This window comes from Furipterus horrens, unplaced genomic scaffold, assembly GCF_987537825.1.
Source record: "Furipterus horrens unplaced genomic scaffold, mFurHor1.1.pri manual_scaffold_3, whole genome shotgun sequence".
NCBI classification, from domain to species: domain Eukaryota; kingdom Metazoa; phylum Chordata; class Mammalia; order Chiroptera; family Furipteridae; genus Furipterus; species Furipterus horrens.
This window is the reverse complement of record NW_028327173.1, coordinates 7,055,008-7,082,707: the sequence shown is the minus strand read 5'-3', so window position 1 is coordinate 7,082,707 and position 27,700 is coordinate 7,055,008. Positions and strand designations below refer to the sequence as shown.

The window sequence follows — 27,700 nt, the reverse complement described above, 5'->3', positions numbered from 1 at the left end:
AGCCCCGCCACCAGGACGTGACCGAGAGGCGCTGCGCACAGGACAAAGCGCGGAAGCGGAGGGACTGAGCCGACGCGAGCCCCGAGTCCCTCTGGGACAGAGCCCTGCCAGTGCACTCTGCGGAGAAAGCCCAGCCCCCCCTACGGCGGCCCTTCTCTGCAGAGTGCGGGGCACAAGGCGTTCAGGCCTGCAGGAGGCAGCTCTAGTGCTGGCCGGAGGAGGGGTGTGCCTGGCACCCTGAAGGGCTCCCAGCAGGCATTCTGCACACCGGGAGACCCCGGGACCCTATCAAGCACGCCCATGGTGCCCAATCGTGTGACCCTGACAAAGCAGGGAGAAGACTCGACTTAACTCCTCGGTGCCACACTGCCCACAGTCACTGCTTAACACGTCCCCTTTAGGGGCGGGAGCCGGAAAATCTTCCCGCGGCGGCAGGCGGGTGGGGGGGGGGGGGAACTAGGGTCGAAGGGCTCAGAACGGTGTGAGACTCTGGTTTCACTCTCACGGTGGCGGCCGGCCAGGAGCAGCGTGTGGCCCTGGTGGCGGTCCCACGCGGCTGGCAGCGCCGCCCTTCTCCACGCAGGCCCCGGCTCCAGACTGCCCACTATCTGCTGGGCTGCAGGTACTGGTGCATGAACATGTTGAGTTCACTGTCCATCCAACCACCTTTATTCCTGCAGAGAAATGGTGATTTTGCAGCAGTAAGAGCTGATAATAGCTAATAGCATTACATGGCAACCCCTATTCTTGGCAAAACTCTCCCCCAAAACCCCCTCCTTACACATGAGGAGGTGACAGCTGCCTGCGGGTCTGACCCGCAGGCCGTGTCTGCTTCACCCTGGACCACGGGCAAGTCTGCGTCCTGGTGGGAACTCAGTTTCTCTGCCTGTCCCATTTCAGGTTCACCCTGTCCCCGTGGCTGACAAACAGCACACACTCCCCACACACAGCCTGAAAGTTCCCAGGGGATGACTGTGTCCCTGGGAAATGGCGCCCCAGGTGCTGAGCGGGGAGGACACAGGGGTCCCGTGAGTCCACCTCCCTGGGGTTGGAGCCCCTGCCCATGAAGCAGCTCCCCGAGAGCTGCCGTCGGGGGCAGGGGCGGGAAGCCCAGCATCCCGTGAGCTGAGGTTACCACCGGCTGAGCCAGGACCTCTGCGCGGCACTGTCCCATTCAGCGCTGTGCCTGCGTCATGAAACCTCACTCCTTGCACAGGTGAAAGAACACAGTGAGACACAGGGAAGCTCAGTGATCTGCCTGAACACCAGAGCGTGGACCAGAACCCAGGATCTCTGACTCCTCAGATCAAAACTCTCTCCAGCAAACTCGGTTTCCACAGATCTGGGTTCCAGCCCGAGTTCTGCCAGTTGCCTGCTACCTAACCAGCGTCCCTGTGGGGAAAAACGCTGACATGCCTCTCTTCCTGAGCTCAGAAGGAGTAAACGGAGTGGGGAGGGTCTAGCCCGGGTTCCCAGCACCCAGTGGCAGGGGGCCCCGGAGCCAGGCACGCCTGCATTCTTCTTCTTCTCCTAGCTGGACCATTCGCTGTGAGGCTCCCGACAAGTCGCTTAGCCTCTGCAGTTCCAACCCCCTTTCTCTAAACTGGAGATGGCACTGTGGCCCCGAAGCGAACTGAAGGCTGAGTGGACGGCTGCAGCCAAGTGCCCGAGCTGCTGCATTGAGAGAAGGGGCCAGTGAGCTGCGCCCTCATGGTCCCGCACAGCTTAGTTCTTCTGCTGTCGCCGTCGCTGTGATGGCAAGCCCTGGGGGGCAGTGACTGCGCCCTGTTGAGCCCCCAGTGCTGGCAGCACACTGCGTACCCAGCAGGTGCTCGGCAGACGCCTAACACAGGAGCTAAATCCCCGCCAGAGAGATGTGTGTCTACGTCCACGACGCAGACAAGCGCCAGAGCTACCACTGCACGTGCGCCGCACGCCAGAGCCCACGCCTCCCGCCGCCCAGGCCAGGCTCACCTGAGCAGTTTCGCTTTGCTCTGAAGCGAATCAAGAACCTCAATTTTCTGGTTCATAGCGGCAATTTCCTGCTCCAGGTTCTCCCGGGTGATATCGACTTGCTGGCACAAATGAGCAAAAGTCCCAGACAGCTCCCTGAGGAGGAGAGAGTCAGGGTCAACCTCGCATTGTGGGTGTTGTGGCTAAATGCAACCCACCCAGAGCAGGACAGCAGCCAAGCCCATCTGCCACCTGCTGGCGGTGCCACTCTGCCCTGCCCCAGTCCTGGCTGGGCAGGATCCTCCCTACCCATCCTGAGACTGCGCATATCCCAACCAGCGCGTGCGCAAGCACACACACACACACAGTACACACACACACACATGCACGCACACACACACAGACGCGCTCACACACGCACGCATGCGCAGTGTGGGAACCAGGAGCACAGGACAGTAAACCCCAGCCTGGGCTCAAGAGACTAGGAGTCAGATCCTGACTCTGCTGCTTATCAGCCCAATGACAGGCGACAACCGACTACTCTTCAAGTCTCTCTCTTCATTTTGAAAAAGCAAATGCCAAGAAAAACGTCTACCTCTAGCTCTGACTGGTGTGGCCATGGGTCGGGCGTCATCCCACAAACCAAGAGGTTGCCAGCTAGATTCCCAGTCAGGGCACGTGCCTGGGTTGCGGGCCAGGGCCCCAGCTGGGGGCATGTGAGAGACAACCGATCGATGTGTCTCTCACACGTTGATGGTTCCTTCCCTCTCTTTCTCCCTCCCTTCCCCTCTCTCTAAAAATAAGTAAAATCTTTAAAAATAATTGTTTTAAACTCTGCCTCTAAAGTGTTGGAGGAGAAAGTGCCCAGCGAAGGGCCTGCCACATCGTGGGCAGCATTCACCCCGCCATCCAGACCAAGTGACCCACTCCCACCTGACCAGAGCTGTTCCATGAAGAACGGGTTGTGCCTTAGGATTAAAGCGGCATCAGCAAAGCAAGCCCCTCAAGGCAACCTTTAAAAAATCCTACAAGTGACATCCCTCATCTTCCCACGTTCTCCTGCCTCAGGGAGCCAGACTGCTACCTGGTCCCAGCCCAGGACAGACGTGACCCTGGAGAGAGGCTTCTCCCCATCCCTGGCCTCAAGTTAGCCTGCACAGCTGAAGGTCAGTGTCCGGTGCTGTTCAGGCTGCGTTTGGAAGGGAACCCAGAGGGAAGCTGCCCAGGGGGCGGGTGCTGGGCTCCAGGCTGCTGGCACTCACTGCTGGACTTGGTGGCTGCAGTTGGAGCCGGTGTAGCTGATGACGAGCTGCAGCTTCTCGCTGGCGTACTCCACGAACTGGCGCTTGAAGGCCCTCTCCTTGGCCTTCGTGGTCCAGGTGAGACGCTCATAGACGTAGAGGAGGCCGTAGAGCCCGAAGGACAAGGCGATGAGCCGCCAGCCCACCGCCTTCCACACCTGCAGAGGCACAGCGGTCAGCCGCCACAGCCTCTCCGCCGGCCCCCGCCCGTCCCCTCGGCCTGTCCCTGCCGGGACTGTCCCAAGAGCCCTTTGTCCTTCGACTCAGAACACCTCTTTCAATGTCTCCTTTAATCCTGCAGAGGCCAAAGGAGCAGGGACCGGCTAGTTCAGAATAAGGGGACTTAGTGTGTGCACACGTGACTGTGCACAGCAGGGGCAGAGGGATGAGGGGGAGCAGTACGGGCCCAGGCACACAGCGCTCCTAAAACTCCATGTTCTGAGGACACTGGCAGGCCGGGTCCTACACAGCATTCCCCAGCAGACGGCTTCTCTCCTGGGCAGGCTTGTGAAACTTTGCTTCAAGGCAGTGTGGCCTTATTCAAAGAGCACTGGACCTGGAGCCAGAAATCACGGCTCCAGTGGCCTGCCACCCTGGCTGTGTGACCTTGGGCACGTGTCTACACACCTGTTTCCTCTCAAAAGCAGCGTAACAATGGTCTTCCCCCAATCCACAGGGTTGTTTGGGTAAACTGAGACAGTGTAAAGCACTACAGAACCACCCGGTGTCAGCGTCTCAGCTGAGGACCCTTTGCCAGGTCACCGCTGTGAAGGAACCAGAGCAGGTGCCTCTGCCACTGAGGGGGCCAGGGGCCTGGCTGTCTCACCCGGTCTCACAAGCTGAGAACACGATTTTGTTACATTCTGCCATCACTTGTACAAATCAAATGTCCAGGACACACAACTTGCTCACATCATCAAGAAAAGTCAAGGTATAAGTTTTCCTGGCTGCCATGTCTCTCAGATCAGGAAGCACAGACACCTCAGTGATCAAGAAGGCAGCCTGCAAGGTCAGGCCTGAGGAGGGAAAGGAAAGGGCCATAAAACTAGGAGATGGAGAGACAGGGTTCAGAGCCGGGCTGGGCCTCTCGTCTTAAACCCTTTGAAGTCCGCTCTGATTTCCTTGCCTACGAATGAGAAACTCCTGGTCACGCCCACCTGTCTGGAACCCGGCCTGTCGGCTTCTCGGGTCATTCCCTAGCCGCCAGGTAGTACAGTCCGGCCTGAGTCAGCCGCGGCCAGAGTTCAAATCCTCGCTGTGCCTGCGGCAGGCCAACCACAGGCTTTCCTCCTCTGTCAGATGGGAACAGCGCTACCTGAACGTCAGCTGCGCGAGACACATACGTCGGCACACGTGTGCTGAAGGGCTGAGGCCGCAGAGCCCCCCGTGGGCCAACGAGGCGCACAGTCACCGATGGAGGGGAAAGCGCGTACCCACAGCACAGGGACCGCCTGCACCGGGCCCTCCACCTGCAGCCGCCTGCCCTCCCCACGCCCCGCCGCGCCCGGGCAGCGCTTGGACTGACCACGCCTCCGACGACCAGAATGCCCATGGAGGTCCTGGACGTCAGGGAGGCCAGGCCGGTGACCATGGACACCATGAGCTCTTCTTGGGTGAGGGAGCCCTGCGGCAGGGGGGGCATGCTGGGGTTGGCCGGCGTCAGAGGGACGGGGCGCTGAACCTGGAGAGGGAAATGAGGAGACGGGTGAGAAGAATGGGGCTCACTCAACAGAACCCTCCGGGACCCTTGAGACCAGGGGTCCTGGAACAGGGACAGGGGTGGCTTTTCAATTTCCAAAAGGCCCACAGCGGGGAGTGGGTCTCACAAGTGGGAAAGAAGATGTAAGCTTCATAGAGAACTGCCAGCCCGAAGGTGGGCACTGTGGGTACCCCGAAGGTGGGCACTGTGGGGCACCCTAAAGGTGAGCACTGTGGGTACCCCGAAGGTGGACACTGTGGGTACCCCGAAGGTGAGCGCTGTGGGTACCCCGAAGGTGGGCGCTGTGGGTACCCCGAAGGTGGGCACTGTGGGTACCCCGAAGGTGAGCGCTGTGGGTACCCCGAAGGTGAGCGCTGTGGGTACCCCGAAGGTGGGCACTGTGGGTACCCCAAATGTGAGCACTGTGGGGCACCCTAAAGGTGAGCACTGTGGGTACCCCGAAGGTGAGCGCTGTGGGTACCCCGAAGGTGAGCGCTGTGGGTACCCCGAAGGTGGGCACTGTGGGTACCCCAAATGTGAGCACTGTGGGGCACCCTAAAGGTGAGCACTGTGGGTACCCCGAAGGTGGGCACTGTGGGTACCCCGAAGGTGAGCACTGTGGGTACCCTGAAGGTGAGCGCTGTGGGTACCCCGAAGGTGGGCACTGTGGGTACCCCAAATGTGAGCACTGTGGGGCACCCTAAAGGTGAGCACTGTGGGTACCCCGAAGGTGAGCGCTGTGGGTACCCCGAAGGTGAGCGCTGTGGGTACCCCGAAGGTGGGCACTGTGGGTACCCCAAATGTGAGCACTGTGGGGCACCCTAAAGGTGAGCACTGTGGGTACCCCGAAGGTGGGCACTGTGGGTACCCCGAAGGTGAGCACTGTGGGTACCCTGAAGGTGAGCGCTGTGGGTACCCCGAAGGTGGGCACTGTGGGTACCCCGAAGGTTGGCACTGTGGGTACCCCAAATGTGAGCACTGTGGGGCACCCTAAAGGTGAGCACTGTGGGTACCCCGAAGGTGGGCACTGTGGGTACCCCGAAGGTGAGCGCTGTGGGTACCCCGAAGGTGAGCGCTGTGGGTACCCCGAAGGAGAGCTGTGGCCAGCTGGGAACATGTCAGCACCCTGCAGCGTGGCCGCACGCAGCAGCAGTATGTGCCATAACTGAAGCTACACAGAGAGGTGGCGTAAAATCTAAATTTTACAGTGACATATGGAGATATTTTATATCACCTAGATTTCAGTTATATTATTATAATAGTTACTTAAAAGTACTTATTGTAGTACAATTTAATAGTACTAATAGTTACTTTCCCATGCATTAGAGAAAAATACAGCTATCATTTATAATTTCACAAGTATCAGTGCCTAGGGTAAGACTAGCTTGATCTGTGGGAAACCCGACCGTGGGGTAGTGTGGTGGCACATGTATCACAGCTGATGGCCTCCGGGAACCCCTTCCAGAGTGGTCCGTGCGTCTGGACACGGGGTGCAGACCCATCTCCCACAATGCCCAAGGACAGGGGCTGTGCTTGCCTGATCATTGTAGCCCATCAAGGCCCGGCGGCTGCTCTTGGGACCCAGGAACCTATTTACTAGCATGGTCCACCCGAGAGAAAAATGGAACTCGATGTCCTCCTGAAAGTCAGCACACAGCTTGTCACAGTTCAGGTCGTAGCTGAGGGAGAAGCACTGCCGAGGGACCAGCATGTCAACCTGACTCCGCGCCGATGCGGGAAGCAAGGGCTTCAAGCCATCTGTCAGGGAGAGAATGGGGAGCAGGCACCTCAGCTCTGCCGTGTGCCACCTAGCACCGAGCCTCAGGACGGGGGCTGAGCCGGCTGTGGCCAAGGACGCGGCGGCCCTGCCCAGAAACCGGGCCTAGACGAGCGGGCTGGTGCGGCCAGGGGCGCCGCGCTCGGGGCGGTGGGCCAGCTCTCCCAGTGGGTGCAGACCTAGGCTCTACCCTGCTACCGTTTGTACCTCACGTGCATTAAGGAGCAGGCCAGACCCTCAGCCGGTGACAGCCCCGTGTGGTAACACAAGACGGCTCTGAGGTCTGCATGTGGAATGAACTCATGACATCACCCAGAACCTGAAGGTATCGAGTTGACTCATCATAAAAGGTGGCAGATAAGGAAAGGTCACTGTTTCTGTAGCCTGGCTCCGAAGCTGAGCTCTGGACAGCCCAGGGGGCAGGGCCTGCGTCCCCTGCGCACTGACCTATCATCTCCTGCTGCATGGTCTGCAGGGAGCTGGTGATGGCCGTGGAGCAGCGGTCAGACATGTTTCGGCCCAGCCCTTCCTCTATGTGGCGGTGCAGTTCCTGCAACCAGAAGAGAAGGTGAGGGGGGCGGCCCGCCCTACCCCGCCAGGACTTCCTTCTGGGGAACCCAGGGGCGAGGAGGTCCGAGGCTGGCCAGGCCGCGCCCGCCGGCCGACCGCAGAGGGCTGAGGCCTGGGTCTGCCCTCCCCGACCGAGGAGCCCGGACACCACCAGCAGGGACTGAACTGCTGCGTGTGTGCAGACAGCACCCAGTGGCTAAAAGGAAGGGGTGGGGACTGCTAAACGAGAGCACGGCTGCCTGGCGACTTACATTCTTATAAACCTTGAGGACGACTGGGGACGGGTGGAAATCCATCTGGTGCTCGTCCACCAGCACAGAGAGGCGCCTGATCTCCTCGGCCATCGCCGTCGACACCTACAGAAGGCAGCGCCAAGACGCCAAGGAGGACGTGGTTCACCCCTGCAGCCTGGCCGGGGCTGACAGCTTTCATGTCCTGTACGCCCTCCCCGCAGGCCAGCGGTCCCCGCTGCTCACCATGGAGGTAAAGCTTTGGGGGCAGAAGGGAGTGAGACTGGCTGACCAAGCACTCAGCTAAGACCTGGAGAAGGGGTCCAGGAGGGGACCTGCCCGGGGTCACACGACGGCACAGTGAACCCAGGGAAGGCTCTGCATCCTTGAACCAGGGCCACAGTTCCTTCTGGAAGGCTGGGAAGGCCCCTAAGCTGAGGAGGTCGCTTTTTCTCCTCGCCAGCACCCTGGACGCCACCCTGGGTCCGAATCTCCCCAAGCGCCTTCTGCGGGTTCTCACCTGCCTTTCGACTTCCTCCGTGATCTGCTTGATTCGCAGTTTGTAGTCTTGCGCCAAGAGCTCCAACTGTTTGTCAATGAATCTCAGCCGTTCCTGCCGCTCCTCTCGCATTTCCAGGCAGTAAACCCTGAGAAAGAGCATGCTGGTTACAAGACCCACGTCCCCGCTCAACTGAGCAGAGGAACAAGAGGGGCTGCCGGAAAGCCTGCGAGTGCCCAGCTGGGGTCCGGCTGCAGCGAGGCTGGGGGGGCCTGGGCAGTTTCACCCACACGCTATGCATGTGCCTTCCCCTTCCCAGGTATGTGGGAAAGATGGGGCGCCCACTCACGCACTCACTGTCAGGTCTTCTGTTTGGAAGATGTGGTGGTGACAGCGGAGGAGGTGCCTTCAGGGGGGTTAGGGCAAGTTCTGACAATTAACACAGGAAAGAAATGCTCGACCCTAGAAGCCTGGCAAAAGTCCCCCAGTCTGAAAGACTGTGAGGGTCGGGGAAATGGGAGCTCCAGCACGTACTGCTGGGGGGTCTGTGAACAGACTTGGATGTTTCAGAAAGAAACAAAGCAGAATTGGGTAAAACTCAGAAGGCATAATACCCTAAAACGACCAGTTCCACCTCCAGGAATTAACTCCAGAAAGCGGCATACAAATATGCTGGAAGGGACACCTATATTGGTACCCACCGCAGAAGGGTTTGCAATAACAGAAAAGTGAAATCTAAAATCAGCCAACGGAAAATAAGGAATTCAACTTCCGGCCAAGATGGAGGCGTAGGGAGACACGCTTCGCCTCCTCACATAACCATAAGAAGGACCACAACTACCTCAAAACAAAAAAAAAAAACACCAACCAGAACTGCTGGAAAATCAAACTGTATGGAAGTCTGGCAAACCAGAGGTCTAAAGAAGAAATATCCATCCAGACGGGGGGGGAGGGGGGGAGCCGGGGAGCGGGGGTGGAAAGGCTGTGGTGTGGTGGCAGTGAGGTGGCAGTGAGGCAGTGGTGGCCAGGCAGGAGCTGTGGCGGTGGAACAAGCGATCCCACATTCATGTGTGGCGAGTAAAAGTGAGAAGGGACACCTGGGGAGCGATCCCAGCCCCAGGCTGGACCACACAGCACCGGGGAAATAAAGCCTTGTAGCTTCTGGCAATGAAAACCAGTGGGGGTTGGGGCAGCAGAATAAACTGCCCATCCCCCAGGAGAGTTCGTTTAGAAGGCCCCACAGTGCTAGAATGTCCGCAAACCCACCCAATCTGGGCACCACCACCAGCACAACAGCTAGAAGGGCACCAGTCACATACAGAAAGGGGATGAAGTAACTGGAAACAGGGTGAGTGCCAGCAAGCCTGCAGTAGCCAGGCAGCAGCACTGTCCCCTGTCTGACCCCTCCCCCGCATACAGAGCCACAAAGCAATAAAGTGGGTCGCCCGGCCCTGGTGAATACCTAAGGTTCTGCCTCATACAACATAACAGGTGTGCTAAGACAGGGAGTCAAAGTAGGTCTACCTAATACACAGAAACAAACACAGGGAGGCTGCCAAATTGAGGAAGCAAAGAAATACGACCCAAATGAAAGAACAGAACAAAATCCCAGAAAAAGAACTAAACAAAACAGAGACAGCCAACCTATCAGATGCAGAGTTCAAAATACTGGTGATATAAGAATGCTCAGAGAACTCACTGAGTACAGCAAAAGCATAAGGGAAGAAATGAAGGCTACACTAAGTGAAATAAAGAAAAATCCACAGGGAACCAATAGGGAAGGGGAGGAAGCTGGGGTTCAAATCAATAATTTGGAACATAAGAAAGAAATAAACATTCAACCAGAACAGAATGGAGAAACAAGAATTAAAAAAACTGAGGAGAGAATAAGAAGATTCTGGGGCATCTCCAAAAGCGCCAACATCCAAATCATAGAGGTGCCAGAAGAATAAGCAGACGAGCAAGAAATTAAAAACTCATTTGAAAAAACGAAAGAAAACTTCCCTAATTTGGCGAAGGAAATAGACATAAGAGTCTGGAAAGCACAGAGAATCCCAAACCAGCTGGACCCAAAGAGGCCCGCACCAAGACACATCATAATTAAAATGCCAAAGATTAAAGATAAAACCTTAAAAGCAGCAAGAGAAAAGCAGAGAGCTACCCACAAAGGAGTTCCCATAAGCCTATCAGCTGATTTCTCAAAAGAAACTTTGCAGGCAAGAAGGGACTGGCAAGAAGTATTAAGAGTGATGAAAACCAAGGACCTACAACCAAGATTACTCTATCCAGCAAAGTCATCATTTAGAATGGAAGGGCAGATAAAGTGCTTCCCAGACAAGGTAAAGCTAAAGGAGTTCATCATCACCAAGCCATTATTATATAAAGTGTTAAAGGGCACATTTAAGAAGAAGATCAACACTATGAATAGTAAAATGACAACAACTGAATCTAAAAAACAAAAACAAACTAAGCTAACAATTAGAACTAGAACAGGAATCATAGATACTGAGGTCATATAGAGGGTTATCAGCTGGGGCGGGGCGGGGGGGGAATGGGGAAATGGTGCAGGGACTAAGAAGCTTAATTGGTTGGTACAAGGTAGACAGGAGGATGTTAAGGATAATATAGGAAAGGGTGAAGCCAAAGAACTTATATGCACGACCCATGGACATGAACTAAGGCAGGGATTGCTGGAGGGAAGAAGGGTACCGGAAAGTGGTTGGGGGGTGGGGGGGCAAAGGGGAAAAAAATTGGGACAACTCTAATAGCATAAGCAATAAAATATACTTTAAAAAAAATGAGGCATTCACAATTCGCAAAGGAACGCTCTACAGCAGTTAATAGTCAGGAGCTCCAGGTACATGTACCCATAAGAACGCAGGGCAGTAACACACACAGAATGCTGTATCTGCACAGTTAGAACATATGCAGAGGGATACTACATGTTCTTGAGGACTCACGCAAAAAGTACTTTTCAAATGGATGACGGCAACACAAACTCATGACCACGGTTGCCTCTGAGGAGTGAGCAGACTGACCCCGGGTCCAGGGGCTAAAGAATCAAAGGTATTTAATACTTTTCCCATTTTATTTTAACTAAAAAACAACATAAGGCAAACACTGGCTGTCAATTCTGTGTGGTGGAAGCAAGGTGTCTTTATCTTATTCTCTATAATTTCCTACATTTTAATCTCTCTCAAAAAAAAAAAAAAGTTTTTAAAAAAAAGTGGATTCTGCCTGATTCGGCTCCGGCTACGGCGCCCCAGGCAGCCCCAGGCCAGGCCTCCAGCATGGGCCTGCGGGGGCGGCACTGCAGACGCCCGGGGGGACAGACGCCAGCGGTCCCCTCACCAGGCTGCTCCCCATCAGTGTGGCCTGGCAGCCGGTGCCGGGCACCTGCATGGGAGCCCAGAGGCTCAGCTCTGCCGCAGGGCGCGAGACCACCACTGCTCAGTGCCCCCACCCCCCAGCCCGGCCAAGGTCCCGGGCGCTCACCGCTGCTCCTGAGCCGCGATGTGCAGGGAGTCCATGATGAGGCGAACGGCCTCTGCAATCTGCTTGGCCCGGACCGTGTGCTGCTCAAATTTCGTCTTCACTGCAGACTGGGAGATGCATTCCTGGAACAGACAAGAGGTGCTGAGACAGGCCACCAGGGGCCACCAGCCAAGGGCCAGGCTTGGGTTTCCACTGCCAGGAACACGGCCGGTGGCAGCTGGGGAAGCCCAAAAGCACCAGAGACCAGAATCAAAGGACTCACCTCAAACCTTCTCTCAAAATTTTGGAACTCGAGCATCCTCACTTGAAAGCCTTCGGCAAGAGCGCCCCCTAGGAGAATTGCACAACATGCGTCTGCAAACAACGTGGCAGCAGGTGAAGATGGTAAAACCCCCCAGAGCCCAGCCTACGGGGCACTCGGTTAATCGCTGGCTGGGGGCAAAGAGCTCCTCACTCAGGCTCTTCTCACCGCCTCCTCCTGGGAACTATTTTCTGCCGGCTGACTTAGCACGAGACAAACGCCTCAGGCCTTAGGGGAAAGGAGGAAGTCCGTCCCATCGTCACCTCCTTCGGGCATGCCCTGGGCCTTCTGGATCCTGGCGTTGAGCACCTCCTTGGCAGACACGAAGAAGATGCGGTCTCCAGCCTGGCCTCGGTCCACCACGCCCAGCTCGTCCACCAGGAAGCCGGTACAGCGCTCCATGTGCTGCCGCCGCACCTGGGGCCCAAGCAGGTGAGCACATGTGACCCAGTGGGTCCCTCCGACGGGAGCCCTCAGCCCCTGACAGCTTCTTCTCTCAAAGAGGTAACGTGCCCCGGCCGGTGTGGCTCAGTTGGTTGGAGCATCGCCCATAAACCGAAAGGTCACAGGTTTGATTCCCAGTCACGGCACAGGCCTCGGTTGTGGGTTCGGTCCCGGTCAGGGTGTGAACTAGAGGCACCCAATCAATGTTTGTCTCTGACCTCGATGTTTCTCTCTCTCAATAAACATGTTGTTGGGTGAGGATTAAAAAACAGGTCATATATTCATACAGTTCAGTATTTAAAAGGTACACACAGTGGACCATCTCCCACCATTTCTGCTCTCCTAGGGTAAGGTCTGCCAGAGGCATGTTATATACATAGAAGCAGAAATGCTAAAGCATGTCCCGGCCTGCCTCTTGTTGGGGCCTGCACACTGCCTCACTTTCGTGCCCCAGAAGGAAAGGAACCGTGGTTAAGAAACCTAGACCTGGGCTCTGCGCTGACCAGCCGCGTCCCCGGCGGCCTCGTGTATGAACTGAGCAGGGAACGCCACATGGTCCCGTCCAAGGGTTCTCCTGCTACAACAAATGGTGACAGCCCCTGTGCACACCTGCCACCTGCCAGGTGCTTTTCTCAGTATTGAGGTTTCATCCTCACTGTAACTCTATTACAGCCATCTCACGGGTGAGGAATTTGCCAGAAAGGTCCAGGAACGGACCCGAGTCACACTGCCCGATGTCAGCCTGCTGACGGCACAGTCCGTCATCCCTTACGCCTGATCTGCGGCTTCTCTCTTTATTTCATTTCACACATGAACCAGTTACTCTTTGTTTCTCTTTTAAGCTTCTCGGCCGATGTCTTCCTAAAGCTGAGCCCGTTCAATGACTAATTCTTTATGACCGAAGTGAGCACTGGCCCCACACAAGGGTGCCACTAATACGGTGGGGACACTTTTCAGACCTGGAGGAAAGCCTCCGAAGAGTGGAGGCATCTGGGAAAGTGAGTGGGAGAGGTGACGAGAGGGTCTTTAAAGCCAGGAGAAGACCCCACAGTGACCAGAAGGAAATCCTTCAGGGAGGCCACAGAGCTGACGCGGCCTAGGAACGCATGCAGGGGCTCTGGGTGTGCACGTGGGGCGGTGGTCCCCAAACGGCGGCATACAGGCACCAACCTCCTCCATGTACTCGGGCTCCGAGGCAGACGCGTCCCAGCGGTTGTTGAGGATGAAGATGTTGGGGCGGGACAGGCGCTCGCTCACCTTGTGGAAGAACTGCTTTTCCTGGGCGAGGGGGAAAGACCTCAGTTGGGGAGGGGCCGAGCCAGCCCAGGCCATGGGAGTGTGGGGACAGCGGAGGAGGGGTTACCGTCTGCATCAGGGTGGACTCCGAGTTGGCCACCAGCACAAACACATCGGCGTCCAGGCAAAACTTGTCAATCCAGCTGTCCAGCTCTGTGGTGACGTCGATGCCAGGGCTAGAGGTGACAGAGGTAAAGCAACATCAGGCGCCCAGATCCCTGTTCTTCCTGCTCTGACCGACCTGAGGCAGCCGAGCAAAGGGAGGAGACAGCTACAGAGGGGAGCGCAAGGGGGCCTTGTCACCCCTCACTGAAGGGGTTTTTACTTTTCAATTCACATTCCAGACTGTCTGAAAATGTGTTTCCTGCCACATGCGTCTATCATTTTTACAAAAACACAATGGTTGATAATTTTACTTGGGAGACAAACAATTAAGATGAAGTGTTGTATTTATGTGCGTCCAATAAGCACTATACTACCGTATTCCTTGGCATAGTGCAACCAGTCCAAGCACAGGAGCATAGGAAAGTGCTCTTTCAACAGAAATAACGTACAACACGGACCCTACCCCCCCACACACACTAACATTGGGCTGAGGCTTTGGCCACCCTTTCTATCCCTCCCTACAGATCATTCACGGGGACATTTTCAGGGTACTGATGCCAATGGGCACAGTAACGAGATGCTGGAGGAAATCCACAAGGCATGAGGGTCTGGTGGAGCCTCTTGGAAAGGCAGTGATACATAAGCAGAGTAACGATAAGGCCCAGGGGACACTGGCTTGAATGATCAGGAAATAAGACATCCGGTCCTCCCGGTGTCCCAGGGAGGCACCGTCCCTCTTACCTGTCCATCAGCACGAGGTCATCCTTCAGCAGAGAGCACTTGGAGTTGGGCCACATCACGCTCACCAGGCTGCCGGCATGAAGCTGCTCATCCTGGTGGAGGGCGTGAGCCAGCTGGTTCACCGTCTGGTGGGGGGCAGGGGGAGAGGGTTCAGGGCCAAGCGCCAGCCACCAGCCACACTTCCTGCACTGCCTGGCGTGGCACCGTGGCCTGAGACTGCAGCCCACTCTGCTCCGCCTTTCCTTCCATTTCACACATGAAAAGTCAGGAGCTGGGAGCTGCCAGGAAGAATCAACTACTCTTCACTCCTCTTTGGAGCTTCTTCCTTGGATACCATCCTAAAGCGGACAATGTTCTGCATTAAGTCTTTACGAACCAAAATGAGCATCTGGTCCCCAACAAAATGCAACTGGCTCTCAGAAAAATTAACACGTACAAGCCCCTAGCCGCTATGTCAGAACCACAGCAAACGCAGGAATCGCTCCCCGGCAACCCCCCCAAGAGCGAGGCGCATGGTATCGTCGTGCTGAGAGGGAAGTCGGCCGGCCTGCTGGGCAATCCACAGGGACTGCAGACTTCCGGCACTCAGTGCCCCAGACTGCAGAGCCCCCCGGGCACAGGGCTCCCCACATTCCACCACGGGGCCCCACCCTCCCCTCAGAGGTGCAGCTAGTCCTGGAGAGCAGACCGGGTGCCCAGGGCCGCCAGGCGGCCCCACCAGCCCCCGCGCCGCACCCTCACCTTGATGCTCCTCTTCTCCTCGGAGCCCTCCGTGAGGAGGAAGGCCTCGTGGCCGTCTGTGCCCTCCACCCGCAGGAAGCAGTTGGTGGTGTGGCCGATCCCGGAGGGCAGCACTTTGTCCCAGAGCATGGCATTGATCACGGTGCTCTTCCCATTGCTTGTCCTGTGGGAAGGAGACCCTGGCTGTCAGCAAAGCCCCCAACATCCGCACCTGGAGCTTTCACAGCGAAGCCACCAGCCTGGAAATCGAGAGTCTTGTTCTCTGCAGTGACACCAGCGCCCGGACAGGCAGTGGGTGCTCCGAGTTCATGAACAACGGTTGGACGAGCTCCTCTGGCCTGTGCCTGCGGCAGGCTCCTGGTCCATCGCCACGGACCACCATGCAAGTGACTCACACAATGCGGTGACAGCAAGAGGACACTTAACCTGTCCTTAAATACGCCTGCCACCGGCCGTAAGCCTCCCGGCGTCACTATGGAGGCCACCTGAAGGAGACCCACTCCTTCTGTTTGGAACCACTGACACCCTCAGTCTAAGTGACCTCAGCTGAGTGACCCCAATGTCCCTGGTTTCCCACGAAAGGCCTGTGGTGCCACTCTTCTCCCCTGTGCTCCCCCGGGCTCCTCCTCACCCAGGAAGTCCCCCACGTCCATCCCAGCTGACAACTGCTGGCAACAGGGGCGAGGGGTTGCATTCTTGCCCACCATGTCCTTTCCTAGATTCTGGCGCCTGAAAACAGCTCTACTGAGCAGACTCATCATCTGGTGCGACCTCACTGGAGGTGACAGCCACACCTCCAAGGTGAGGAAGAGGCGAAGACAGCCCAGAGGAGCTGAGGGCCGCACCTGAGGTGATGGGTCATCAGAGGCAGGGCTCAAGGCAGAAACCTATTCCTCAAGCTACCGCTGTGTGCAGGAGCTAACCCGTCTGGGTGCCTTGTTTTTTCTTTCCTATATGGGATTTTAACTTTTCTGAGATGCTGTGGTATAATAAGAAATATATTTGTCCTTGCCCCAGGTCCCGGCTCCTAAAACCTTTAGAATTTCCTGAGTGACAGAAATGTCTTTTGTCATTCACAAGGAGCTCCGTTTGAATACAGCTAGTTATGCTAATAAGGTGACCCATAGTGGGGTCCCTAGATAGTCTCAAGGTGGGCTGGTCACCAAAGACTAAGTGATTAGCAGGTGGGAACTTTCAGCCCCACCCACCAACCTCTGGTCAAGGAAAGAAGGGGCCACTGATTACACCCCATAAAGACTCTTGAACCTGAGATGTGATGAACTTCTGGGTAAAGGGGGCATCACATGCCTGGAGGGTGGTGCAGCCCCATTTCCCAGGGACAGACGCTGCTGCACGCAGACCCTCCCAGACGTCTCCCTGTGAAACGCTGCAGCTGGCTGCTCCTCTGTACCCTTCACGGTGACACCACTTACAATGAACAGAAGACAGTGTTGCGAGCTGCTCTAGCAAACCAGTCAAGCCTGAAGAGGTGGTCCTGAGCAGCGCAAAGGTATAGCCAGCCAGTCAGAAAGCGCAGGATTCCGAATGGTGTCTGAAGTAGGGGCAGTCCTGGGGGACTGACCCCCCCACTTGTGGGATCTGACCACCTATGCAGGTAGATAGTATCAGAACCATGTCACTTTGTAGGACGTCGGTCAGTGTCCACTGGGCACTGGGGCACGGCTAAATGATACAGTAAACATTCCAGATGTGATGTCTAGACTCCAAAGTGTAAGAAGCAGCAGATCTGATGGCTAGAACTATGAAACTCTTAGAAGAAAACATAGGGAAATGCTTCATAATACTGAATGTGCCAATTTCTTCAATATGACACCAAAAGTACAGGCAACAAAAGTATAAATAAGTTGGACTGTGTAAAAATTAAAAACTTCTGTGCATCCAAGAACACAGTCATCAGAGCAAAAAGGCAACCCACAGGATGGGAGAAAATATTTATAAGTCATGTATCTCATAAGGGGTCAATATCCAGAATATATAAAGAACTCTTACAACTCAAAAATAATTTTAAATGGGCAAAGGACTTAAATTGACATTTTTCTAAAGAAAACATAGATAACCAACAAGCACATGAAAAAATGCTCTGCATCACCAATCACCAGGGAAAAGCAAATCAAAGCTATGCAATACCACACACACCATTAGGATGCCTACTGTCAAAAGAACATGAACCTCGTGTTGGGATGACATGGAGAAAGTGAAAGCCGTGTGCACTGCCGGTGGGAATGTCAAATGGTGCAGTTGCTGTGGGAAACAATATGGTGGTTCCTCAAAAAATTAAAAATAGAACTACCACATGATCCAGGAATCCCACTGCTGAGTGTACACCCCAAAGAACTGAAAGGAGGGGCTCAAGCGGACAGCTGTCCACCCACGTTCGTGTTCACAGCAGCATCACTCACAATAGCCAGAAAGCAGAAGCAGCCCGCGTGTCGCCAAAGGATGAATGGAAAACAGGATGTGGTACAAGCACACATTGGAATATTATTCATCCCTGAAAAGAAAGCGGGCTCTCACACAGGCTACACCATGAGTGACCATGAGAACATTACGCTAAGTGAAACGAGCCAGTCACAAAAAGACCAGCCCTGTGTGTTTCCACTTATATGAGATTCCTAAACAGAGAGTCAGAGGCAGAAGCAGAATGGTGGGGTGGGTACCGGGGGCTGGGGGAGGGGCAACAGGGAGTTACTGTTCAAGGGGCATAGTTTTCATTTTGCAAGATGAAGAAGTTCTAAGAAATGGATGGCATGATGGTAGCACAACAATGCACATGTATTCAACTCTACTGAACTGCACACTTAAAGAGTAATGATGATGGTGAATTTGATGTTGTGTACTTTGCTATAAGTAAAACTTAAAAAATAAGAAAAGCACCTCGGGGTGCTCAGACCGTGGTCCGGCACTAAGCAACTCCCTCCCTCCCTCCCGGCTGAGAAGAAAGAAGGGGTGGGGGCTTCAAGGACTCACCGGCCAAAGAAAGCCACTTTCATGTGCCGCCGGGCCAGCACCTCACTGATGCCTCTCACTTTGGACAAGTAACCTTTGACGTCCAGAACCTGTTCTTCTGTCGTAACGGGGTCCAGTTCTGCATTCCTGTAGGTGTCTGGAGGCGGAGATGGAAAATGGGTCAACGCCGGGTCTAAGGAGTTCCACCGTCACATGTCACATGTCTCCCTGCTGTCGTGGGGCCAGGAAGTCCTGCTCTTACCTCGCCTGGCTTTGTGACCTCAGGCAAACGAACCCTTCTGGGTCTTAGCTTCCTCACCCTTGATATGGAGATAACAGTACTACCGCATGTGAGTGTTTAAATAAATTAAAACACAAAAAGTGCTAAAAATGGTGGCTGACGCATGATGAATACTCAAATATTAACTGCTGTCGTTTGCTTTTATGTTTATTACTTAACAAACACTTACAAAGTTCTCACTACATGCCAGGCACTGTTCTGATCCCTCTTCAAACACGGTATCCTCTGCAATCTCAGAGCCGGTCAACGGCAGAGCCAGGAAAGGTCCCAGGCAGCCTGGCTCCACAGGCCTGGCTCTCAGCCACCCTGGGCGCCCTCCTGAGGCCCTTCCTAGTCGGGCCCTGCCTCCGGGCCCTGCAGGGTCTCCTGCCGTCCTGCTGCCTCACACTCCACCTCTCCACGTCCCTACATGCACCGTGCTGCCGCGTCACTCTGGGCTTTGCTCAGCGCTGCCCCCAACCCCCAACCCCCACTCTGAACAATGAATGCACTGCCTTGGGACCCTCTGGTTCATTCCCACTTAGACTGCACAGCCCCCAGGGCCCCCTCGTCTGTGCTCCCGCGGCACTCTGCTTCTCCCGTCTCGGCACTTACCGCCCCAAAGTGTAACCGTCTAGCCCACCTGTCTGCACCATCTACCACAGGAGGCCAACTCTGATCCCCGCACCCCGTGCCCAGCAGGCGTGCAACGTTTGCTAAGCGTGTGAACGCTGGGATCGCTGCTCTGTTCCTTCCCAGTGGCAGACGGGTAACAAATTATGACAGATGCGAGCAACCGAGCAAGCCCCTGCCCCAGCCCGCCTAGTACTTGCACCAGGAAGACGCACCAGCGGGCTGGAGAGTAGACAGGAGCATGGCCACCCGGCACACCCTTGCCGCAGTGGACTCAATACTTCTGTCCCCTTCGTGTGATATATACGGTATGACGGCCTATGGAGGGGGAACCTTCAGGCGGTCATGATAGTGAAGCCCTCACGACTGGCATTAGTGCCCTTATAAGAGACCCCAGAGGGCTAGCCAGCTCCTTCCACCATGCGGTTACATGTAAGAGTGCAGAGAAAAGACAAGAGTCTAGGGAGCTGGCCCTCACCAGACACCAAGTCTGCTGATGCCTTGACCTCAGACTTCCCAGCAGCCTCCAGAACTGTGAGAAATATATTCCTGTTGTTGATAAGCCATCCACTCTATGGTGTTTCTATTACAGAAGCCCAAACACACTCTGACCCTTGTGAACCACTGGGCTGCCAGGCCCAGCCCCGAGCGCATCCCGCAGCCTTGGAGCACACGGGCACTGAGCTTCCTTGCAGCTGGTGCCGTCCTAGGAAACCTTCAGCAAGCACGTGTTTGCCCACAGCACCATCTGAGTAAGGGACTCAGAGGGTTAATCTGGGCGCTGGGAGGGCAGTGGCCTGGTTGGCCCCATCCCCAAATACCCACTTCCAGGCACACCAGAACCACCACTAAATAAGCAGGTAATGACCTGGGATAATTTCAATGAACTGGAATAATTTCAACGACCAATCTCCAACTTTAAAATTCAGATTTTTAAATTTAACAAATATTTAGGAAATACGCTCTCTTGCATCAAGCACCATGCTAAGGGCAGGGTACAGATAGCCTACTCTTAGTCTCAGTCTGCTTGGGCAGCTATAACGCAGTACCAGACTGGGTGGCTTACACACACCAGAAAGGTACTGCTCGGTTCTGGTGGCTGAAGACTCAGATCATGGTGCCAGCCTGGCTGGGTGAGGGCCATCTTCCAGTTCGCAGACTTCTCGCTGGGTCCTCACCTGGTGGGAGGTTAGGGCACTCTGTGGGGTCTCTTTTATAAGACCACAAATCTCATCCATGAGGACTCCACCCTCACAGCCTAATCGCCTCCCAAAGGCCCCACCTCCTAACACCATCACATGGGCCTTAGGACTTGGGGGAACCAAACATTTAGACCACAGTACTGGACACACTTCCTTTTTTTCCAATGGCAGCCTGACCTATAAACCAACCAGAAGCCAAGCCACTCGAATGGGGAACAGAGTGAAGTGTGTCCTGGGGGCATTCCCACTGGACTTCTAAGGGTCTGTGATGAGAACCTGAGAAGCACTGGAGACCAGTCGCAGGTAAGACTCAGCCACTGGGTCTTCACTGACAGTCCCAGGACCTAGAGCCAGGTGGCCTTCTAGAGAGGGAGTCTGAGAAAGTGAGAGCCGGAAGTGGCGCTCAGACTGAGTGGGCCCCTGGAAACCAGGCCTTCTCTGCTGAGAGAGCAGGGAGGACAGGCTGGGCTCAAATTAGTAACTAATGACAAAGGTGCCAAGAATGCAAGTTTCCTATTCATAGTCCTGTTGCCTAAAAATATCAGAGAACTCCCTGGTCAGAAATAAACAACCCCCAGGAAGAGCCTGGGCTTTGGGGTCAGAGACACCTGGGTAAGCCTCCCTGTCACTTACAAAGTATCACACAACTCATCTCAATATGCTTGCACTTTAGATGGCGATGAGTCACCCCCCCCAATACACAGAATTCTTAAATGACAGGTCTCTTGTTTTCCTGGCCAATCGCCCCAGAGCCTGACTGCACGTGCTCCCGAGCAGAGCACTACAGAAGGTGAGCACCCATCTGGGTACAAGCTCCCCGAGGGCAGGGCTGTTCCCACCCACCCCCAAAATAACCAAATGGCCAGGAGTGGGCCTGGCTCAGTAGGCTGCCCGTCTCACCGTCCAGGAAGGTGGCACTCTCTTGGATGTAGGCCCCCAGCTGCTCGAAAATGCCATTGATCTTCTTCTTGGCAGTGACAAAGTGCTTGAGCGGGGAAGCATTCACCTCCGCCATGTGTCTCTTATCCTTCTTGACGGTGCCAATGGAGTTGCATCGAGAGAAGAACAGGGACATCGCGCTGCAGGAGGAGACAATGTGCGTGAACCCAGGAGCGCCCAGACCCGGATGCTCCGCTGGGGGTGTGGCAGGTTGCAGCAGGCGGAACTGGGACCAGCCCTCGGGTCCATCGAGAACACGGGCCTCCAGGACCAGATCAGGGCCGGTGAAACAAGAGCCGCATCTCAAGAGCAGGAAAGGACCTCTCAGGACACTAGGACCAGTCCCCCCGTCACCCAGCATGGGCACTCAGAGCCTGGAGCCAGGCCCCGCAGTCAGGCCTGGTGCTGGCTGCTCCTTGCCTGCCTTCGTCACTACAGAGAAGCCCTCCTCTGCGTCTCAGGCAGAAAAGCACGACAGAAATCTCACTTATTTCCTATAACCCGAGCTCAGTGCCCGTGACCCCCACCGCTCTCCCCAGGCCTCTCTGATCTCCAGCTCCTGCCCGCCCTAATTTCTAACAGATTTGGGTTGGGGGGTTGGGGGGGGCACAAGGATGATCCCCAAGGAAGGTCTCTCTCGTGATCAATGTGTGCACAGTAACAAATGTGGAAACTGAAGGTAAAAAATCTAGAACTCCGCCGTGAACAACAAAAGAGGGGCGACGCAGTAACCCCGACAAGCTGTGACCAAAAGTAACCTCACGATTTTTATACACTATTTTAAGAACATTTCTCCTGTATCTTTGCAAGCATATCAAAACTGTCATGGTTGCACTATAAATTACATCAGCATCCCCCTTTTGGTGGCTGTTGCCAATTTAAAGTTATAAATAAATTTAATGGGATCAAACAAATAAATAAAAAAGAAATTAACTTCACAGGATGATCTGATGATAAATCCCTAACTGGGTAGGTCCTGGTGGGCAGCTGCACCTCAAGCCTATAACCTCCTCAGTAGTTTAATCTTTGCTTTAACCTTTTTTTCTTGGGTATCTAGGCCAACACATATTTGAAATACCCTCATGAGAGCACACGTCTGGTTATCTGAATACCATAGCGATTTACTGTAGATGTTAAATGTTAACTATTCTGTCCCACCAATGTAAAGAAGCATGCGTCTCTCCATTTTACTTTTTATCCAATCAGAGATTCCCCAGTTTATTAGTCTGCCACCAATGGATTTCACATAATAGTCCTTTCGTTCCCTCCTTTGATCCGAAATGCATTAGAGAAACTGCAAGACTGCACCCGTCCATGGCACTTTCTCAGTCTCGCCTCCGGGCGTGTCCTCAGTGTGGCTCTGATAAACTCCTGTGAAGTATTTCTATAGGTTTGGAGGTTCTTACGTGGATGCCACCATCCTGTGACAAGCACTGTTAACACTCGTTGGTCCCCACAGTCTGAGTCTGTGTGGGCAGCCCTCCTGCCCTCACCCAGTCACACACACAGCTTCACAGCCTCATTTTTTTCAGATTACAACATGTTAGGGGCTGTACGACTTGACTGCAAAGTCCTCGAGACCTTTGGCTAAAGTCAAAAGGGCAGAAAGACTGGAGACGGTGGCACCCAGATGCGGCTGGGAATCTCTGGTCCCAAAAGCAGACCGCTCCTCAGAGATCCCACTACACACAGAGCCACCTCCCCAGCAGAGCCCTCAGATCCTGGGAAGTCAAAGGGAAAAGGCCTCTCCAAGGATGAGGCATAGTGTGCGCAGCTGTGTGGGTGCACCTGCCCCACCCTCCCGAACACCCGGCAAATTCCTGTCAACCACTCCCTCTCCAGCACCATCAGCTCCCCGGCCCCCCCACCTGCAGCCAAGCACTCCCGCTCCCTCCCTCCCTCTCTCTCTGAGGAGAAGGCGCTGCTCGTGAGTGAGCATACTTGAGAAACTTGCAAAGGGTGCCAAGGGTGTTGAGTAAGTTCCTGAAGCAGAAAGAACACCCAGAAAAAGTGGATTTAGCATGCTAACCGAAAACTGGCTCTTAGGAACTAACCATCCCAAACAGTGGGCAGAAAGACAGACAGACCCGCAGGGAGATGGGGACCTGTATGTTCTGCCTGGGCCTACAAGTTATTTTGCGCCGTTAATGGTTTCTGGGGAGACAGAAGTGACTATAGGTCCATCTCTACCTTCCTCCTCGGAAAAGCACCACAATGGTGGGAGAGGTTTCCTTAGCCTGGAGGCCATGTATTAAGGCCTTAAGTAAGAGAGACAGCAGAGCTCTGGGAAGGAACTGGGAAGAAAGGCCACTGGCTCCTCCAAAGCTGACAAGGAGAGAGCTGAAACCAGGCTGACTGTGGCCCAGCAGTTAAGACTGTCAGAGAAATAGGGACGCACGCATGTAAGAGACGAAAAGCCCCAAAGGGAGAAGAAAAGGGACCTGAGATGGGGCCATGGTGTGGCACTGCAGATGACAGATCCTGGAATGACACACAGCTGGGTTCAAATCGTGCTTGGTCTATTTCTGGGCTACATAAACTTGAGCGAGTTATTTAACCTCAGAGCCCCGGATTCTTCAGGTGTACAAGCATGATAGCACAGATGGAAGACAAGGTATGACCTAGTACAAGCTCAAGGGTAGCTTTACAGGTTATCAAGCAACAACAAACTAACCAGCAAGACTGCAACACCCAGCCTTCAGGGAAGGGCAGATGCAACCCCAGAACACACCCCCAGTTCCCCCACCTGCTGCCAAGAGGAGGGAGTCAACAGGTCTGCTCACTGGTGAGGATCAGCAGTACTCAGCCCCACAAGTGACTGCCTTGCTGGCAGCAAGTTCTCTGAAATCAGCTGGGCTTTTAGAAGCAAGTGCTTTCAAGTTCTGGTCATTGTTTGTAAGCCCAAAGGACATGAAACCAAAACTGTTAGTGCGCTCTGGGCAAGATTCAAAGGCATGCACACTAGTAAAAGTTTAGTGGTCTGACGTTACAGGATCTACTGGGACTTCAGCTTGTCCAGGAGGTGGCCTGCTCTCACCCTTCCCCAATGTGCAGCTGCATGCCCAGGCCCCAGATCGCTCATGTGGAAACCTTTCACATGGAACCTCTTACCCCTCCAAACTCCAATTTCTCTAGTTCTATTAATTCCCAAGCTGAGATTCCATGTTTGTGTGGCACATGCCTGGACTCCTCGTTCCTTTTTCTCCCATTTGACTTCTACTGTCCTCCTTGACCCAACTCTAGTGTCACTTCCTCCATGAAGCCTTCCCTGATGTCTCCATGGGGGACATACAACCTTCCCTGATATTTCGGTTTTTTACTACACTGTGTCTCCCTCACTAGTCTATAAGCTTCTAGAAAGCCAGTCTCTGACACAGAGCAGTGACCTATTTCCATTTCTACTTTCCTCTTCCACAACTGTGAGAAACATGGTTTGAGTTAGTGAATGCCCCTTATGGGCAGTACCTTCTTACCTTTCTATCCCTGGAATACACAAATCTACTTTTTTTCTTAAAAAGCAGCTTTTGACTAAGCATCCGTTTTAGTATTTGGAGCTGAGTGAAGAGTTGAACAATGGTTTCAGATTCCAGAATTTAATCCTTCCAAAGAGTGAGCTGGACATGCATAGGTGTACAAACAAACCAAAGTTGCAAAATATATGCACACAAGCCAAGAGAGGGCCCCTACTATCTTGAGGCTTCGCCTGCTGGCTTCCCAGCCTTCCAGAGTGGTGGGAGGTGGCTGGGTTCCTGTTCCTCCTCTGGAAAGCCCTGATAATCCCTGCTTTACCGCAGGGTTCACTATGGGCTTGTGAGGCCTGTCCCCAGGCCTAGCTGGGCCAGAGTCCAGCTCCAATATCAGCTACACGCTATGCTTCAAGATGTTGTGACTGCTGTAAAGTACCCTTAAGGTCACGGTTTCAGACAGTTTACGGCAGCATTTCCCTAAGTGTGGTTGGTCCACAGCTCTCGAGTGCACCCAATATTCCACGTAGAATCAAGTTTTACAACACTGTATATGCTTCATACCCCTTTCACTGCAGCACGTGGGCGCAGTAAAGACTTTGGGAAGCAAGGCCTATTGTAAAGACACTAGTTTAACTATTTACGTAATGCAGCCTTTCAAAAATTTATCTGAAGAAACCTTCTTCTATGTAACAATTTTCAAAATCCTGACAATCACACTTTGGGAAAAGCCTCATTCATCCTGGCGGTCTCCCACTTCTACCCCGAAGAACAGCTGAGGGTACAATGTTAACATATTGTTATTAATGTTAACCTAAGGCCAGAACCAAACCCAACTCTAAGATGCAACTACTAGCAAGCCCAGATAATCAAAAGCTTTGCCTCAACTTCAGCTATTAGTAGAGAAGAATTAGGTGTTTTGGGTACAGGGAGAGCAGTAGCCAAATTCACTGCCAGGTGTGTTTGGACCCCAAGCACAGTCCCTGGATCCACACCACCTCCTTACCCAGATTTAGGTACAGCAACTCCTAGCAGGGAAAATAAAATGGATCCACGGATCGTCTGCTGGCAAAACTGGAACAGAGGAGAAGCTGAGAAATTGAAACAAAAGAGTATACAGGGTAAAAGGGGGCAGAGCCGACTCCTAGAAGAGCTTGTGATAAGGAGCCAATCTCCGGTAGGCAAAGAGGGAGAGGGTGGAGCCAGCACAACAGAGGACAAACAAGCAAGACTAACTCTTCCCAGAGCCCCAGCTACTTTCTGACCTGTCAACCTTCCAACGGGCTCTCTCGGCAACCAGTGACCTCCTCCATGTAAGCAGAAAGAAGCTAAGTGTTTAAACACAGCTCTGTGCAGAGATGACCCCGCCCTAGAGACTTGTCACTGGATGACTAACAAGAGCATGTCCCTTTCCACTCAACCCAGATCCAGAGTACCAGATGTCACAGCCACTGCTTACTTCTCGAGTGGTGAGAGACCTTCACAAGGTGGGCATCGTGAACGTGGCCGCGTCAAAAAAAGACGAAAAGCATTTCAGGTCTCCTCTGCCCTATTCTCAGGTTGAGGTTGGCTGCTGGTTATGTGAACGCCACCAGGTCCAACTCTGGAAAGAAAAAGGGACATGTCAACAGACAGCAAAATAAATAATAAATAAATATATAAAAAGCTGGTGTGCGAAACATGTCTAATTGGGTATAAAGCCAAGCAAGCTCATCCCTGAGGGAAGCTTACTCATGGAGGCAGTAGTCCTGGGCGGTATGTGAGGTGCGCTGTGGAAAAACCCCACCCGCCGGTATGGGGCCCATCCTGGGTGCGCGCGCGCACACACACACACACACACACACATTCATTCGGTCATGGGGTGGTCAGCCACGTGCTGGGGAGAAGCAAGGGCACTGGCAGGGGCCGATCCAGAGGGGCGAGGGGCGGGAGAGTAACGGAGACCAAGGACTGGGCTTGAGGGCTGTGGGCTGTGGGCCGGACACAGAAGGACAGGGATGAGGAACAGAAGTGGAACTTAGTGAAAACCTGTGTGTGCGCCAGATGTTGTAAATGTCTTGTTAATTCTCAGTTCTAGGCGCAAAGAGGAGCTCGGCACCCTGCAGCTGAGAACTGAGTTATCACGTCCCTCTGACTCCGACTTGTGTTCCACTACGTGAGAAGGGCAATAACCCGAGCCCCTTCTGGGAGGAGGGACAGGAAGAAGGGAGAGAAATTAAAGAAACGGGGCACGGGAGGATTGTAAGAGAGAGGAACGGGCAGTTTTGGCTTCATGCATCCAAACAGCTAATTGCTCGGCATTCTCTTCGTGCCGTTTTTGCGAGTGCTAGGCCTAGAGCCAGGGATAGGCAAAAGGCAGCCCCTGCCCTCAAGGGGCTTACGTCCGGTTTGAAGTCAAACAAGTGAACAGACAACCACACGGGAGTGTAAGACGCGCCCAGAGTAGGGGAGATCGGCGCAGGGCGCTACGGCGAGGAACGCGGGCCCTCGTCCTCTGCAGAGTAAATGCTAGCCAACAGAAAGGGCTGGGGAAGAAATGGGGAAAGGGCGGGGGGTGAAACGTGGCCAGGAAGCCTGTGAAGGCGGGGACCACGAGGAGCCTCAGGGGACCCCATCTCGATTCCCACCCCCTCCTCTCAGAGCCGAGGAGGATCCGGCGGCGAGGCCAGAGCGTGGGGACGACCGCCCGCCGTCCGGAGCTATAAGCTCAGGGGCCCCAACATCCCACCGGCCCGGGCCGGGCTGCTTAGCACTCGCCGGGCTGGGGCCGGGGCTGTCCCCACCACCCCGGCGCTCGCCCTCTCACCTTCACCTTCCCGGCCTCGCGGCCGCCATCATACTGCCAACGTCATTGGCGAGCGCCAGTCCGAGGGGAAGCGGGAGCAGAAGGAAGGACGCGCGCGTCACCAGCCGCCGCAGGTTTGCCGCTGTGGCCGGTGACTTGCAGGACTCGCAGCTCAGGTGGCTTACCACTCTTTCTGAGTCAGGGGTCCGTCGGCTAGCGCCTGGAGAGGCGTCTCTGCGCGTTTCTTCACCGGTCGGGCGTCCTAAGCCGATGACGTA

At 54.5% G+C, this 27,700-nt stretch overlaps 1 protein-coding gene across 1 annotated transcript; it reads right to left on the bottom strand.

Moving 5' to 3' along the window:
• Positions 1–443: 443 nt before the first annotated feature.
• Positions 444–27,700, bottom strand: MFN2 (mitofusin 2). Its single transcript, XM_090268612.1, has 20 exons — positions 27,444–27,700; positions 26,097–26,240; positions 25,644–25,728; positions 21,135–21,313; positions 18,141–18,276; positions 15,153–15,315; positions 14,412–14,536; positions 13,633–13,741; positions 13,440–13,547; positions 12,089–12,242; positions 11,787–11,854; positions 11,525–11,646; positions 8,051–8,177; positions 7,552–7,656; positions 7,178–7,280; positions 6,491–6,711; positions 4,780–4,935; positions 3,216–3,412; positions 1,975–2,109; positions 444–674 (listed from the first exon to the last, which is right to left on the bottom strand). The coding sequence occupies exons 4-20, from the start codon at positions 21,307–21,309 to the stop codon at positions 605–607; spliced, it is 2,274 nt and encodes a 757-aa protein (XP_090124738.1). The 5' UTR covers positions 21,310–21,313; positions 25,644–25,728; positions 26,097–26,240; positions 27,444–27,700; the 3' UTR covers positions 444–604.